This window comes from Mytilus edulis, chromosome 1, assembly GCF_963676685.1.
Source record: "Mytilus edulis chromosome 1, xbMytEdul2.2, whole genome shotgun sequence".
Lineage (NCBI taxonomy): Eukaryota > Metazoa > Mollusca > Bivalvia > Mytilida > Mytilidae > Mytilus > Mytilus edulis.
This window is the reverse complement of record NC_092344.1, coordinates 76,640,532-76,658,769: the sequence shown is the minus strand read 5'-3', so window position 1 is coordinate 76,658,769 and position 18,238 is coordinate 76,640,532. Positions and strand designations below refer to the sequence as shown.

Sequence of the window (18,238 nt, the reverse complement as noted above, 5' to 3'; positions counted from 1 at the left end):
ACACGTGTTTGATCTGAAAAAATTGTCAAAGGAATGTAGAAGGAATATTCATAAAATTCACGGTGAAATCAATATATTAGAAACTTTGAAGTCAGTTTACGGTGGTGTTGAACTGCATGATTTTAGTGATTTTGAACAAGACTGTTTTGTTTGCAGTAAGTTCTATAATGTTATACAGGGTATATATAGGAGTCAGAGTACTTCTCCTTAGACAGACTCTTTGAAAAGTGTAGCATCTACAAAATTTTCATCGCTGAATCCAGAAAACACAACTGTAGTTACGTCATGGATCAAATCATGCTCACTTGCACAGGAAAAACGATCTCCGACCAAGAAAAGATCAAGGGAATGTTTACTCCAGTGAAGTCGGGATACACACCCAATGGAAAGAAACCAATAGTATGAGTATTTTATTGGTTTTAAATTTCTAAAAATCAAAACATTATAGCAGGTTTAATCTTCTGACCAGGAAAATGATAGCCATCTAAATCTGTTTTTGAAGAATATATAATTGTTTATAAATTGTTACGGGTCAAAACTGTTGGTATCAATTTATGAAATTGTCTTTTATGTGACTTCATTCAACATTTATTTTTCATTACCAACAATATTTATATTAACTTAATGTTGGTATGTTGCATCTCTTTTCAGTTTTCTTATCCATTACCACTCCCATTCGCATATATATATATATATATATATATATATATATATATATATATATATATATATATATATATTTAAAGAAACATATAATTTTGGCTTCATGGTGCCCCAAATTCATCAAGCTTCTGGATTTGTCCCTGTGCAGGTACATATTTACATGTAAATTACTCCCTTCTTTGTTCTCAGGTTGATATATTGTCTTTACAGGTACATCTGGGATTTAAAGGAAGTTCAAGACAAACTACATTGAGAGGTTCAAGTAAACTGGCTTGCAGAGCCATTGTGTTGAAGCAGTACAAAACAGCAATTAACCATTAACTCCAGATTGAGGATTTAAAGAAGGACGTTTTTTAAATAACAAAAAAAGATGAACCAGGAGCTGCAACAAATATGTCAAGCAAAGGAGAGTGTGTTAAGTACAAAGAATCTAGAGAAATTTTCATGGAAGAAAGCTTACAAAGAACTCAAACAAACATGTCCATTGGTAACAGAGTTGATGTTGTTAATTGCCGGAAATAAGAGTAAACAGATACCAAGAATTGTTTCCAGAATAGCCATATTGCTTTTCAACAGAAACTCACAGATGGGTGCAATACAATCCATTAATAATATTCTGATGTTCAGAGATCACATTCGCACCAAGGTAAATATATTCAACTTCAATGTTTTTTAAAAGAGAAACTTGGATATATACATGTAGATATATATGTAAAGTAAAATGAGTTTCTGTCAATCAGTGTTTGTACTGTTATCGGTGAATTATTTCAATTTGAATATTTGATATGTTTTGTTTTACAGGTTTACACTACATTTAACCGTGCAGGCTTGTGCAGCTCATACAAATCATCCATCAGACATGTAGACCAGATATGCCAAAACTTTGACCAGCCGGTTTGGAATTGGGCTAATAGAGTAGCCAGTCATTATACCAAGAAATTGAAAGAAACTGCACATTTAGGTAATTAATATTTCTTAAAATTCTTGAACTTTTGTTGAAATACACAATTTATTTAATAGAAATTCATTTACGTATATAAAAAAAAGAAGATGTGGTATGATTGCCAATGAGATGTAACTCATCACAAGAGACAAAATGGCACAGAGCAGCACTCTGATATTAATATTCATTGATTATTTAAACTTATTTTTGAGTACTGTCAATTCAGAATATATTCCATGATGAGTCTTTTGTAGACGAAACGCGCGTCTGGCGTATATACAAGATTTTGTCCTGGTATCTATAATGAGTTTATTTACAACCACTGGGTCGATGCCACTGCTGGTGTAGATTTATTTCCCCGAGGGTATCACCAGCCCAGTAGTCAGCACTTTTGTGCTGACATGAATTATCATTGATATGGTTATATTTATAAATTAACTGTTTACAAAATTTTGAATTTTTGAAATACTCAGGCTTTTCTACCTCATGCATATATTACCTTAGCGGTATTTGGCAAAACTTTTAGGAATTTTGGTCCTCAGTGCTCTTCAACTTCGAACTTTATTTGGTCTTTTTAACTTTTTTGGAATCGAACGTCACTGATGAGTCTAGTGTAGACGAAACGCGCGTCTGGCGTATATACAAAATTTAGTCCTGGTATCCATGATGAGTTTATTTTCATGCATTTATTATTGCAATTTTATCACTTTAGAATATTTAGCGATATTGATAAAATTTAAATCCTATTTAATTCATATTAAATATTCCAAAATGAGGGTTTTAAACTTTGAATTATTGTGATATTAACCCTGTTGCAATTTTCACAATAATAAAAACATCTCAATAATTTCTGAATTTAGTAAGACACAAAACAGAAGACACGTCTAACAAAATGCATTATCTTGTGCATGCTTTAGCTGTTCAAGACAGTTTTTCTGCAGATGACCTGGAAGAATGTGTAACTCAGGCTGATATACTAACTATACCAAATGAAGCTTTCCTACCCAGTAAAGAGGACTACACTCAACTTAACCAGGAATACAACATTTTAATTCAAAGGGTTCTTGTTGAGAACATAATAGAGTTGACAAAATGCAAGGAATTTGTAATTTATCATATACCATATCAATTTTCAAAAGAATCCAGGTAAACATGTTGTGTGGTAAGTTCCAAGTGTAAAGTACTGTAAACCAGTTTTAATTCAGTTCATCAGCATTAGAAAACTGAGCAACTACTTAGTATTTTTCAAATTAAACAGGGACAATTAAAGTTGTTGTTGCTGATGTTATATATAATATAATATAAGATAATTTAATAAGATAATAAATAAGCTTAATGGTTACAATCAATTCAAATTTAATTTAAACACATGTCTTTAAACAGGACAAACATTAAAAAAAGTTAAACACATGTTGTTATTATGTATACTTTTATAGTGCATTGTTGATAATCAATGATAATAATATTTTTCAGATACCACTTTGCATTTTGGAGAAAGACGAAAATAAAACGGAAGAAATGATAGAAATTATAGAACATCTACAACAGTATACACATAAGCACACGATAAGATGATGCCACTTTTGATAGGAGGTGATGGACTCTCTGTTAAAAGAGGGGAAGGAGCACAGAGAGCCAGAGCTGATGGGATTTCACAAGAAGATCGCCTAGAAGGTTTTATTTGGAAAAGCGAAGACTGGCATGCCCATGTCATATCATTGCAGGTGAGAATTAGTATTGAGTTTTTATTTTTATCATAGCATTTAAACTTGTAGCAACTTGCCCTTATTGTAACAATCCAATTCAAAGTATTTTATTGTTCAAAAAACAGAATTATTTATTTTCATTGTATAGATAAAGATTGTCATGTTGTATATGACTGCCAAAGAGACAACAAGTATAAATAAACAATTATAATTGATTTTTTCCCATGGAAACTTTAACCATCTGAGTACCTGTACAGTTTTATACATTTCTTTGTTTAACTTGTTCAATAGCTTTTGATATCACCTGACCAATACATTGGAAAATAAATTTATAAATGGTACCCAAAAAAACGGGCCGGACCCTCCATCATTCTGATTCAATTAAAGTTATATTGTTATACATCTTTTCAAAGATTCTTTTTATTCCACTAACTGTTCACATTTTTATCTGTAGGAAACCTGTTTAAAGGAACTTCCTCACCAGAAAAGGGAACATTATTTCAGTTACGAAACCTTTTTTAACACAGAGGTGTTAAGTCTGAGGTATGTATTAGTATTTGTATATAGATAAGGATACATCACAGACACTTTATATGTCATATGAGACAGCGATTCAACTTTAAATTTGACAATTAAAAGTATCAAACTGGATTTCACTAGTGATCGTTCTGAAAGTTGGAAGCCACATTGAAAACAAGTTGGGATTACCAAACATAATTATACTGATTTGGCACAGAAATAAATCATTTTTGTGAGAAAAAAATATGAAAATTTTTAAGAATTGAACTATACTCGAAATAAAGGTTAGGGGAATCCATCCGTGATACAAAATCAGCACATGCACAGCCCCCAAAACACTTTTATTGCTGTTCTTAATCTCAAAATCATATATATATATATTTCTTACTCTGACCAAAGTTGATGAGCAGATTACTAGTATCTTATACATCACACTGTAGTGGGATTTAATTGGAATAAGGAAAGCAAGACAAGATCTTGTTTTCTTGATTTTGTATGTACCATTATTGTATTACAGGTAAAAAGATGCTGTAAATAGTTGTCGGGACTTCCTGCGTTTTGTGACACAAGGGTATGTCATCCCTTGCTGCTTTAAATGTGTTAATATGCACTCAGTGAATGACATTGAAGAGAGCATTAATACTAAAACAAAGGGAGAGAAGAATAAAATTGAGAATGGAAATGGGGAATGTGCCAAAGAGACAACAACCCGACCATAAAGAAACACAACAGCAGAAGGTCACCAACAGGTCTTCAATGTAGCGAGAAATTCCCGCACCCAGAGGCGTCCTTCAGCTGGCCCCTAAACAAATATATACCAGTTCAGTGATAATGAACGCCATACTAATTTTCAAATTGTACACAAGAAACTAAAATTAAAATAATACAAAACTAACAAAGGCCAGAGGCTCCTGACTTGGGACAGGCGCAAAAATGCGGCGGGGTTAAACATGTTTGTGAGATCTCAACCTTCCCCCTATACCTCTAGCCAATGTAGAAAAGTAAACGCATAACAATACGAACATTAAAGTTCAGTTCAAGAGAAGTCCGAGTCTGATGTCAGAAGATGTAACCAAAGAAAAATAAACAAAATGACAATAATACATAAATAACAACAGACTACTAGCAGTTAACTGACATGCCAGCTCCAGACTTCAATTAAACTGACTGAAAGATTATGATTTCATCATATGAACATCAGACACAATCCTTCCCGTTAGGGGTTTAGTATCGTACCATCATAACATATATGAGAAGAACATAACCCGTGTCATGCCAACAACTGGTTTTTGAATAAATGTGTTTAGTTCCGATGCAAAGACACTATAAGTGAATCAATATTAACGCCAAAATATGCAATCTTTAATGACCTGACAACAGTATCGTAACTATATCCCTTCTTAATAAGTCTATTCAAAGGTTTTGTTAGTTTTTGAAGTGAATACTGACACCTTTGTGCTTTATAAAGAATATTTCTATAAAAAAAATTGGATGTGAAATACCTGAACGTATAAGAAGTATGCATGTTGAGCTATATTTACGAATGACTTTTATAGAAAATTTATCAAAAAATATAGTTTCCAAATTCCTTCGAACAGAGACGCCATCTTTAAAGCAAAAAGGGCCAGGAAATAAAAGTAATAAGGAGAAACGAGTACCATGTGGCTTTTTCAGATACGGAAAATGTAGACTAAATCATCGTACCATCTGTCCATTTTTTTTTTTTTGTATTTGTTTTTTTTTATTCAAAGAGCATAGTAATACATGTTTTCATAAAGTATTATTCATTTACAAATCACCAATTCCATAGTTTTGCAGTTTTTACATTCAATATAAAAATCTTTACAGATTGATTCTTTAACAATTAGTTATGATTGTGACTGTTCTTATTGCTGATTATATGAAAGCTAAATAACAAAACGTACTACCGTGATTTTCGGAAGAAACTTAAAACAAAATGCACTATGCATTTAGAATGCCTATAATTTTTAGGAAAACTCCTTTAATTAAGGAAATAACAACATTAAAATGTGCCATTTATGTGTGTTATTTATACTGTAAACCAAAACAATAACAATACACCTCACAGCCTATCAAATATTACATGACAATTTCTGTCTGTGGTTTTTAAATGCTGTCAATAGAAATATGTGGAAAGACGACGACTATTTTCTGTCATTGGTTCAATAAAATGTAGGTATAAAACAATTATAAGGAATTACATTTGTCATTGTGAGATGGAATGCACTATTAATAGTATCACAGAAAGTTATTATCATGTTTTGAGTGATAATTTTATCGATACCATATGTGAATATTGACTTGCATCAAAGATTCAAATACAGCAGGATCATTTCATTTTAGAATTTTTACATATGAAAAGATTTTCCTGTATTCATGCATCTTTTCTATAAAAACGAATGACATTCCAATCAAAGGCACCATTGTATTATCTTAATTTACTGCTGATCGATGTCTTTGTATTGAAAAAATTGATATGCATAATCAAAAGTAAATTATCAAAATCATTTCTTGTAATAATATTATCAGAAATAAAATTCTGTAAATGCTTACACAATATAGGTAATATATATAAAAATGTATATTGTCTTGTTCTTCGTCTTATTGGTGAATCATTCTAAAATCTATGGAAAGTTCAACAGATGGCAAACATTTCATTTACTAATCAATATAGAAAATAGTTTTATAAAAAATGTAGAAATCCTCCTTGTAAGAACAACACTTGACATTCTATGAAAACATTTACCAAGTCATCTTTAATATAAAGTCCTGACATCATTTTCTGATTATAACAAGCATTATACAAAAGGATATAAACACAAATATATAGAAAAGCATTAATTTGTGTAAAAATATAAACAATAAACAACTTGATCCAGGAACTTTGGTACTAATAAATATGTAAATCTGAAAACAACCTTATTTTCATAACAAAAAAAACAGCATAAACTTGAAAATAAACACTGTTTGTGTCTTAGATACTATTTTAAGCAAATGCCTAGTTACAGCTTAACAAAATACTGTCCCAAATGCTAGTAGTTTACCATGAAACGTTTTCAATTATTTGCACGATTGCAGCGAGTCTCTGTATATTTTCAATTTAAAGAGAATAATAATTGAATTGCACCTTCTAAGCATGCCCAACATATACATATACACACTAGTTGATCAATACACACAAGGTGAAGATATGTGAACCACACAGTCTATTTTTTTTTAGGAATAAAGCAGAATTAATATAACATGTGTATATAAAAAAAACTCTATATCTTTAATATTATATACACTCTATAGTATAAACTGTTAATATATCTATATACAATGTATCACATTTTACCATCTGTCCATATAGACTCCTCACAGATTTGAGTGTACCTGATGAGGAGACAGACTTAGACCAACAGTCTACTTCAAACCAGTCAGAGGAACAGCAGGAAAAACCAGATTACAAATTCAATTATTCCTGTTGTCTGCTAAGAGAATGTCTCCAAGACTGGATTAGAGAAGATTCTTCAAAGGAGAACGATGGGGACAGGCCAGTGAGAATGTGGAGGTTTGACTTTCTTAGATTTTGGCCTTTCGTTTACAAGTGCAATTAATGGCACTTTTTCCACCAAAATTAGCACATCAGCTGATACACAACAGATGCATAACATTCATGGAGTTGAGGGGTGTAATGCACTTGAGTTTTTAAACATGAGGGCAAAGGATGCATTGAATTCACTGCATGGCAATATGTCCTCGGCCTCCATTCAGAGATGCGGAAGAAGTCTACAAGGGTGCAATGACATTATAGACTCAAATACCATAGGCCTAGATCAGTATTTTGGCAAACCAACAAATTCAACCATCAATGAAAAAGGACATTTTAAAGCTAGTTGAACATTTGGGTTCTGAAGATTTATTGCCATCACAGGTCATTTCCAACAATAAAAAGTGATCCGTTAGAAAAGTTAGATGGTTGTAATTGAACCAGTGGCTAACAGAAAAGAGGGAAAGTTTTGCCAAGACCCAGAGATTAAGATCTTACTTCGTACAATAAGAGTCAACCAATTGTGAAGGTTGAAAATTAATATTTACATGTACCATTTTTGTCTTTCAAGATAAATGTTTTTATGCTCTCTTTATACAGGAAATTCTTTTTTAAGCCACCAAAAGCTGATATACATGCATTTTTATAAAATGTATGTTGACGAAATAACCTCATTTGTTGTGATATTTTTAGTGCAATACATGTATATATTTATTGTAGTCATCAAATGTGTGCATTTCATACTCTAGTGCAATATGTTTATGTTTGAAAACCATTTGTCATATTTTTATAGTGCGATATATTTAGTGCAATAGAATTTTTTCTCTAAAATAGTTTTTTTGTTGATGTGTATTCATATCTCAGATAAATTAGAACATTTGTTCTAGTATAAGGTAGTGTCTGATAATTTTAGTGCAATAGCAAATGCTCAAATTTAACTTCTTTTTTATGTCAAAACCAAAACCAAAAACCTTGTTATCCAATTCCAGAACTTGTCATTTGGTTACTTTCTTTCATATCATTTGTTGTTGTTTCTTATAATTGATGTCTCATCTTTTACGCATTAATTTAACTAATTGTTGGCAGCTGTACAGCAGGCAATAATATTGGCTTATGGTTGCATATATTCATGCCCAGAGACAAGACTGACACATTAGAAACAAGCGATAAAAAAAATGGCAATAGGACAGAATAAAATAATGTATATATGAACCTGTTAAACCATGACACATGCCTTACATGTATGTACCAGAAAGAATGTACTTCATTGGCAATCATACCACATCTTATTTGTAAACGAGCATACAACAAAAAGATAATGCACAAATCAAAGCTTAGTCTACTTTGAATTGGAAGAATTGTAAAAATACTAAAACAAAAATTGATTGATCAGAAAAGTTTGTCTGCATTTTTAATTGCATTTGCTGAAGTTTCAGAACATTGAAGGTCTATTAAATAATTTAGATCACGGGAAATCTTTTACAAACTGTGCTATACAAAATTTATAAATGATAATTGTCATTGCTACAAAACTGAAACTCTTGCAATTACCAAATTGCATTTATATTTTGAAGTTACTGTACTAGTATGCAGTTAAATGTACATACATACAGAACAAGGTATCAATTTGTCAAAGAGCTTATTTCAGTCATATATAACAACTTTAGTTTAAAATTGTAATAAAGTTAATCTTAAACTTCCGCAATGAGTTCAAGAATGTCTCCCGCCAGGTTATGATCTATAAGTCCAAGAGACACAATGTCTTCACTGAAAATGAAGTCTGAATTTTCTACAACTATTTCAATCATAGAACTATTAAAAAGAAGATGACGTCCTTCTTGTTCTTTAACAAGTGAAAATCTAGTAAGTTTTCCCTCACTGCTTCATTGAGAAAACCACAAAATTGTCCAAACAAGAAGTTGTTTTCTCTAAAGAGTAAGTTATTGGAACTGTTTTCATCATGAAAGCTGAAGCAGTTTCCACATTCACAATTGACTTTACAGTTACTGCAGCAGCGACACAATGATGTTGGTTGTATGGAGCGCCGGAACTGTCTTATAGTGTAAATATTTAATGTGTTCTGTCGCTTTGTCTTTACGTCCTGTCGTTTCTTCTTTATGTTATGTGCAACTGTCTGTATTTCATGACACGGCTTCTCTGTGTTATGTCAAATTAGTTATTTGTTTGGTCAAACAGTAGTATGATATGTCATTGCTAAAGTTTGCTGTGTACAATATGCATTACATCATGCTTTAACTACTATATATTCTGTGAATACTTCGAAACTTTATGATCAACCACCTTTACATTCTCTCATATCTTATCTATGTTGTGTCTATTCTTCTTTTACGGAAGTCAGTTAAAAATTGCGTCCTGTCTCAAATGTGATTGTTATGCCGAATGTTCTAAAGGTATTGTTTTGGTACATCTTTGTGTAACAGTAGCTGAGAGAAGAGGGACCGATATATCTAATAAACAGCTGCGCCATGAGCGCATGATACGCCTGACGTCTTGTGTGGAAGTTTTATGCAATAATCATAAATAGTTTCTGAGAAAGTTTTAAGCAATAACCATATATTGTTTTTTAGACACGGCGGGACATTTGAAACCCCCAACCCTGTTTTTTTTTACAAAAAACTAAATATCACTAAAATAAAATTTTGAATCAAAACCAAAAAGTATACAGATCTTTATATTAATATAACAAAGAAGTGTGTAAAGTTTTAAGCAAAAATCATAAATTATTTTTGAGATAAGGCGTGACATGTAAAAAAAAAACTCCCCTGTTTAACAAAATACTCAATAACTCAAAAATAAAAATTTTGAATCATCACCAAAAAGTATACAGATCTTTAGATTAATATAACAAAGAAGTGTGTAAAGTTTTTAGCAATAATCATAAATCGTTTTTGAGAAACGGCACAACATGTAAAAAAAAACCTCCCCCTTTTTTTTTACAAAATACTCAATAACTCAAAAATGAAATTTTGAATCATCACCAAAAATTATGCAGATCTTTAGATTAATATAACAAAGACATGTGTAAAGTTTTAAGCAATAAACATAAATCGTTTTTGAGATATGGCGCGACATGTAAAAAAAAAACTCCCCCTTTTTTACAAAAATACTCAATAACTCAAAAATGAAATTTTGAATCATCACCAAAAAGTATACAGATATTAAGATTAGTATAACTAAGAAGTCTTTAAAGTTTTAAGCCATAATCAAGAATCGTTTTTGAGATACGGTGCGACATGTGAAAAAAACACCTCCTTGTTTTAGTTACAAACTGCCGTAACTCAAAAAGTTTAAATCATATTTTCACCAAAAAGTATACAGATAATTTGACCATCATAAGAAACAACTATATTAAGTTTCAAGAAATTTGGATAAGTCGTTCTCAAGTTACGGTGCGACATGACAGACGGACAGACGGACAGACAGAAGGACAGACAGACAGACAGATGGACGGACACCGGACATTTGTATACCATAATACGTCCTTTCAAAATTTTGACGGGCGTATAAAAATGGCAATATTTAACGGAAACTGTAAAACATAAATTTTAGAATGATAACATTTAGATCCAATAGAATATATTTGTATGAAATTTTATATTTTTTAGAATAATGATGTGCAGCAAATCCCTTTTATGAACATTTAATTGTGTATTTAGCTATATTTATCGAACCATTCGCTTTCATAACTAAACGCATCGAAGCTTACCGTTTATACCGTATATCCCGCAATAATATTCCTTGAATCTATGACTCTCTGTTCGGAAAAAAAATTGATGTTTCTAATTTATACGATTATCGTTGAAATATTGAACAAAGAGATAAATTCATATCAACAACTGTGGAATAATGAATTGATTGTAAATGTACTTTGTCGGTAAACGTGAAATTTATTTGTACGAGCTTTAGAAACAGGACGAAAAGCGAGGCTTGCCGAATTTTCTCCTGTTTCGCAGCGAGAACTGAGTTATTTTATATTTCTGACAATGTACATATATTGTTTACAATTTACACCTGGTATTTGAGCATAAGTTGTTTAAATCTTATTCATTGTCTTTGATTTTTACAATTATTGAAACGCGGACTCAAGGAAAACCCCAAAATGAACTATACGGGTTATGTTCTTCTCATATATGTTATGATGGTATGATACTAAACCCCTCACGGGGGGATTGTGCCTGATATTCATATGATGAAGACATAATTTTTCAATCAGTTTAATTAAGGTCCGGAGCTGGCATGTCAGTTAACTGCTAGTAGTCTGATGTTATTTATGTATTATTGTCATTTTGTTTATTTTCTTTGGTTACATCTTCTGACATCAGACTCGGACTTCTCTTGAACTGAATTTTAATGTGTGTATTGTTATGTGTTTACTTTTCTGCATTGGGTAGAGGTATTTCGTATCATTTGGAGTTTCTTCATTATTTCGGTTTTCATAGTTTGTGTTGCTGTTACAGTAAGCGCTACAAAAGCTGGGTTTTTTTTCAGGAAACACTTATCTCAGTTCATACAGTCTGTCATACTCTTTTCTAAATTCACCACCCCTGAAATAAAGAGTACATCTAAACTTAAAATATGTAAAATTATAATAAAACAAATTTTATGTATTTTAAATCAATCAATATCACTAAAATAAAATTTTGAATCAAAACCAAAAAGTATACAGATCTTTATATTAATATAACAAAGAAGTGTGTAAAGTTTTAAGCAAAAATCATAAATTATTTTTGAGATAAGGCGTGACATGTAAAAAAAAACTCCCCTGTTTAACAAAATACTCAATAACTCAAAAATAAAAATTTTGAATCATCACCAAAAAGTATACAGATCTTTAGATTAATATAACAAAGAAGTGTGTAAAGTTTTAAGCAATAATCATAAATCGTTTTTGAGAAACGGCACAACATGTAAAAAAAAACCTCCCCCTTTTTTTTTACAAAATACTCAATAACTCAAAAATGAAATTTTGAATCATCACCAAAAATTATGCAGATCTTTAGATTAATATAACAAAGACATGTATAAAGTTTTAAGCAATAAACATAAATCGTTTTTGAGATATGGCGCGACATGTAAAAAAAAAACTCCCCCTTTTTTACAAAAATACTCAATAACTCAAAAATGAAATTTTGAATCATCACCAAAAAGTATACAGATATTAAGATTAGTATAACTAAGAAGTCTTTAAAGTTTTAAGCCATAATCAAGAATCGTTTTTGAGATACGGTGCGACATATGAAAAAAAACACCTCCTTGTTTTAGTTACAAACTGCCGTAACTCAAAAAGTTTAAATCATATTTTCACCAAAAAGTATACAGATAATTTGACCATCATAAGAAACAACTATATTAAGTTTCAAGAAATTTGGATAAGTCGTTCTCAAGTTACGGTGCGACATGTTTACGCCGGACAGACAGACGGACAGACGGACAGACAGAAGGACAGACAGACAGACAGATGGACGGACACCGGACATTTGTATACCATAATACGTCCTTTCAAAATTTTGACGGGCGTATAAAAATGGCAATATTTAACGGAAACTGTAAAACATAAATTTTAGAATGATAACATTTAGATCCAATAGAATATATTTGTATGAAATTTTATATTTTTTAGAATAATGATGTGCAGCAAATCCCTTTTATGAACATTTAATTGTGTATTTAGCTATATTTATCGAACCATTCGCTTTCATAACTAAACGCATCGAAGCTTACCGTTTATACCGTATATCCCGCAATAATATTCCTTGAATTTATGACTCTCTGTTCGGAAAAAAAATTGATGTTTCTAATTTATACGATTATCGTTGAAATATTGAACAAAGAGATAAATTCATATCAACAACTGTGGAATAATGTATTGATTGTAAATGTACTTTGTCGGTAAACGTGAAATTTATTTGTACGAGCTTTAGAAACAGGACGAAAAGCGAGGCTTGCCGAATTTTCTCCTGTTTCGCAGCGAGAACTGAGTTATTTTATATTTCTGACAATGTACATATATTGTTTACAATTTACACCTGGTATTTGAGCATAAGTTGTTTAAATCTTATTCATTGTCTTTGATTTTTACAATTATTGAAACGCGGACTCAAGGAAAACCCCAAAATGAACTATACGGGTTATGTTCTTCTCATATATGTTATGATGGTATGATACTAAACCCCTCACGGGGGGATTGTGCCTGATATTCATATGATGAAGACATAATTTTTCAATCAGTTTAATTAAGGTCCGGAGCTGGCATGTCAGTTAACTGCTAGTAGTCTGATGTTATTTATGTATTATTGTCATTTTGTTTATTTTCTTTGGTTACATCTTCTGACATCAGACTCGGACTTCTCTTGAACTGAATTTTAATGTGTGTATTGTTATGTGTTTACTTTTCTGCATTGGGTAGAGGTATTTCGTATCATTTGGAGTTTCTTCATTATTTCGGTTTTCATAGTTTGTGTTGCTGTTACAGTAAGCGCTACAAAAGCTGGGTTTTTTTCAGGAAACACTTATCTCAGTTCATACAGTCTGTCATACTCTTTTCTAAATTCACCACCCCTGAAATAAAGAGTACATCTAAACTTAAAATATGTAAAATTATAATAAAACAAATTTTATGTATTTTAAAACAATCAATTCAACATAATTTAAAACTCAGGATATCGTTTTTTTTAGCAACTGACATGCGGCATGGGATTTGCTTATTGTTGAAGGCTGTACGATGACCTATAGTTGTTAATGCCTGTATCTTCTTTTTTATATATACATGTACATGTACATTTATGGCATATAGCACTTTTTTTTTACTTCAAACTTACATTTGCAATGAATTATTAAATGCATTTATTAAAAATTAAAATCTGTTTACATTCACCATTCATTTGCAATATTTCCTGTACAGTACATATACATGTACAATGTACTTAAGACTGCAATATAAATAAGAATTTGCATTCTGATACTAAAACATATATATAATGCAGCTTTCCTCCAAATCGCATTAATTAAACTATTTTAATTTAATAGTTCTTAAAAATTACAGTAATGAATACATGTTAAAATAAATTTACAGTATATCATTATCATGTGAATATTATACATGTAATATAAAACAATAACTATTAGAATTTAAAATTTATAGAAAGATAAATAATTATTTTTGAGAAAAAAAAACAAGAATTATTTTGCATGATGTCACTGTATATACATGACTGATCTAACCGCGTCTAAAAGTTAAAAGAGGAGCCCAACAATATGTCCTCATAATGACATTTGTAATAAAAAAGGGGGTTCAACTAATAACTTCAACTTTAACTGTTACAAGACTCCCTTTTTACCCTGGAGCTGATGATAACTTTTATAAAACAATTAATAAGAGATTGTATATAAGACTTACCATTCAGTTATACAATGTGCTTCATCAATGACAACTGCCTTTACACGATCATGGAAAACACCTGATGTCAGACTCTTCCTCCACATACCAGTTGTAAATGCAGCCTCTGGTGAGGAAAATACAATTGAGAATTGTCCTTCAGATATTTTCTGGCCAACACCTTTATCTTTCCGAATTTCACAAACCACAACAGATTTTATTGACAGTTTTTCCAGCTTTTGCACTTGATCCAGCATCAATGCTTGTAGTGTTGAAATGACAACAATAGACGAATTCTCTCCAGCCAAGGCCTCAAATATCTCGGTCAGATAAAAAAACATAATGGACTTTCCATAACCCGTCGGCAGAGTAATGAATGTATCATTCAATTGAACAATAGCTTTAATAGATTCTTCCTGTTTTTCTTTAAACCTGAAGTCACATTTATCTTCTATCATTCGAAGGCATTGGTCGACGTCCATGAATTTTGTAAACAAGTGGTATTTACAACGGAAGTGATCATGCGCATACTCGCCATGGGATAGACTCTGATTGGTCTGACGCGACCAATGATCAATATGCCTTCAAGCCCTCGAGAAAAGTAGTGGATAGAGGGCGCTGAATTATTCGAGTTACTGAAACTACTGGGCCTAGTACTTATAAACTTTGACTGAATGTTCCCTATGGTAACTAGATTATAAAGTATCCGAACTAATGGTTTTTTTTTTTAAATGGCCGCCATGGCTTAAAATAGACCATATGGGTCTAATGCAGTTTTTCGCTTTTGTCTCTTAAACTATAGAAGTTAGATCAAAATAGACATGAGGTATTTGTGATGAATAAGTCAAAATTTATCTGCTATGAACTTTTCAGACCAATAAGACCACCTATTGCAGGGTTACTGTCCAAAATAATTTATTTTTATGAAATGTAACGGTTATGTGACCGAAAATGTCATTTGAACTATCAAGGAGTAATTGCCCTTTAAAGACAATTTTATACAATTTGTACATCATTTTTGCTAACATTTAAAATATTCTCTACTGGGTTAAATTCTTCTAGAAGTTGACTGAATGTCTCTATTGGTAATTGGTTTATAAAAATTCCGAACTCCGAGGAAAATTCACAACGGAAAGTCCGTAATCAAATATCAAAATTCAAAAGCTGAAACACATCAATCAAATGAATAACAACTACCATATTCCTGACTTAGAACATACATTTTCTCATGTAGAAAATGGTAAACGTTGTTTTATAGCTAGATAAACCTCTCACTTGTTTAACAGTCGCATTAAATTTATTTGACAACGATGTGTGGAACAAAACAAACAGACATAATAGATTAAAAAGTCAAATATTTGGGTACAGCAGTGTTATCATTTTAATCACTATAAAACAAACAAATGTATACACAAACATTTACCGAGACAAAATAACACATTGATGTGATGTATAAGTACGCACATTAGAAAAAACAAGACAATAATATAAAAATTTACCGTAGCAAAATAATAACTTATCAAGGTGGTCTATATAAAAAATAGTGAGACAAGATAAAACACAAAACAAGCAAACATTAAGGTAGATCATAAGTAAATGTTTTTTGAGACAGAATTTTCTTATAATTTGGCAAAATGAAGATTTTACTATGCTTTTTTCAAAAATATAATAAAAAGTATGGGTCACCGTGCTATTTTTCAAGCTATGCACGAGTCCTTGAAAATTGCCTAAATTTGGTTAGTTTGTTCATGAAAAACACATAAGAGTGCATAAAAAAAATCTATGAGATAGAATTTTGAAATAAATTGTGAGAATATAGGTTTTATAATATGTTTTAGGAAAATAAAAAGAAGACATGGTGTCACCGAACTTGTTTTCTTGCCACAAGTAAAAATAAATAATTTCCCTATTAGCCCAGTATAAATTTTGTACTAAAAGAGTTATCTCCTCTTAAATGGCTCATTTGAAAAAAAAATAATTTTTAAAACCAAAAAGTTTGATAATTGTTAAAATATTTTGAATAATACAATAAATTAACAATTTTACTTTATTTAAATAAACAGTCTAACCATTAAATTGCAAATCTGTTTCCCAATTTGCTGATTTGGGCAAATAATTAGACCGATTTTGTACTGTGATTGTACAATCCAAGATGGCGGTATACCATGAATCTACCTTAAATAACAAAAATGACATGTCTAAAGTCATTATTTCCTAGTTAAAATGAACATTATAATTTACTTAAACATTTAATTCGTTTGATAGTTGTACGTGTTGTTGCAAATCGATGGTATACTCTTAAAGGTTTGAGGTAAAATCAATCCTTTCCTCTGCTTATTAGACGGAAATACCAAACATCGTCATTAACGCTCATTTTAAGTTTTCAATCAAATAACGTGAAGTTTGTTAAATTGTCGCTACAATAAAGGGATATTTTAACGGATGAATGTAATAATGGAAAACTTTTCATATCACTTTTAAAACAAGCCAGATACAACACATTCGTGTTTTATAATTTTGAGAATCTAACTGATTTACACTGTATTAGAAATCATACTGTGACTTACATGTATGGATATTCGATTTTCATGTTACATGCACACTTAGTGCTCTCTTCGTGCCAGTTCTTAATTAATAAAATGTATCTATTCTTAACTCTCTCATTTGATCAAATGATTTTTTTTGCATAGAAGAACAGCCACGTAATTTATTATGGGGAGGGGTTGAAATTTTAACCAGATTCTCTGTTTGCAAAAATTATATTATCATACAAATGAAAATTATTCTGAATAAACTTCTAACCTTTAATCCCTAGGGGAATATCATACATAATTATGACTATTTAAATTTACAAACTAGATGCGTCTAATAAATACTTTAGCGAGATATCATGTTACATGCAACTGATATCTAACATATTTTGTTCAAATGCTAATGTCTTTTTAATAAAACGATTTAATATAAAAAAAAAATTTGATTTAATGTAATGTGAATATTGGTAACCTGCAGCTGCCTCTAATAAATCAAAAATGACGTTGTCAATAATGATTTGATCTTTAAACTATCTTTGGCTTTGTAATACTACGCTTATTTATTTAATTTGCACTAAGGCCATGAGAACACGATGTTTACAGACTATAAAGGACATGGATAGACGAAGATATGAGTATGTAACTCTAAACATAAAGTTTTGTATCAATAGATATTATAATTTGAAGTAAATGACGCTTAACTCAGCTGATTAAAAAGTCATTTAATTCAAAATTATAATATCGTAAGATATCAGAGGCAAATCCGGTGGTATTGTGAAAATATGTCGAATTGTATCCAAGTAATTGAGACAAATAGTAAGATTTCAACACTACCATACCAAAATAATACACTGCTTATTCATCACCTGATGCTTTCGGTAAAATTGAAAGCGAGTACCTAGAACTCTCATCCAAATATGAAAATAT

General features: G+C 30.9%; 2 protein-coding genes across 2 annotated transcripts; one reads left to right on the top strand and one right to left on the bottom strand.

The window, feature by feature from the left end:
• Window positions 1-744: 744 nt before the first annotated feature.
• LOC139490339 (uncharacterized) lies at window positions 745-8,343 on the top strand. Its single transcript, XM_071277160.1, has 5 exons — window positions 745-1,309; window positions 1,465-1,624; window positions 3,080-3,330; window positions 3,767-3,855; window positions 7,205-8,343. The coding sequence occupies exons 3-5, from the start codon at window positions 3,178-3,180 to the stop codon at window positions 7,449-7,451; spliced, it is 489 nt and encodes a 162-aa protein (XP_071133261.1). The 5' UTR covers window positions 745-1,309; window positions 1,465-1,624; window positions 3,080-3,177; the 3' UTR covers window positions 7,452-8,343.
• A 4,210-nt stretch (window positions 8,344-12,553) lies between these two features.
• On the bottom strand, window positions 12,554-15,261 carry LOC139520004 (ATP-dependent DNA helicase RecQ-like). Its single transcript, XM_071312371.1, has 2 exons — window positions 14,802-15,261; window positions 12,554-13,963 (listed from the first exon to the last, which is right to left on the bottom strand). The coding sequence occupies exons 1-2, from the start codon at window positions 15,236-15,238 to the stop codon at window positions 13,915-13,917; spliced, it is 486 nt and encodes a 161-aa protein (XP_071168472.1). The 5' UTR covers window positions 15,239-15,261; the 3' UTR covers window positions 12,554-13,914.
• Window positions 15,262-18,238: the final 2,977 nt, after the last annotated feature.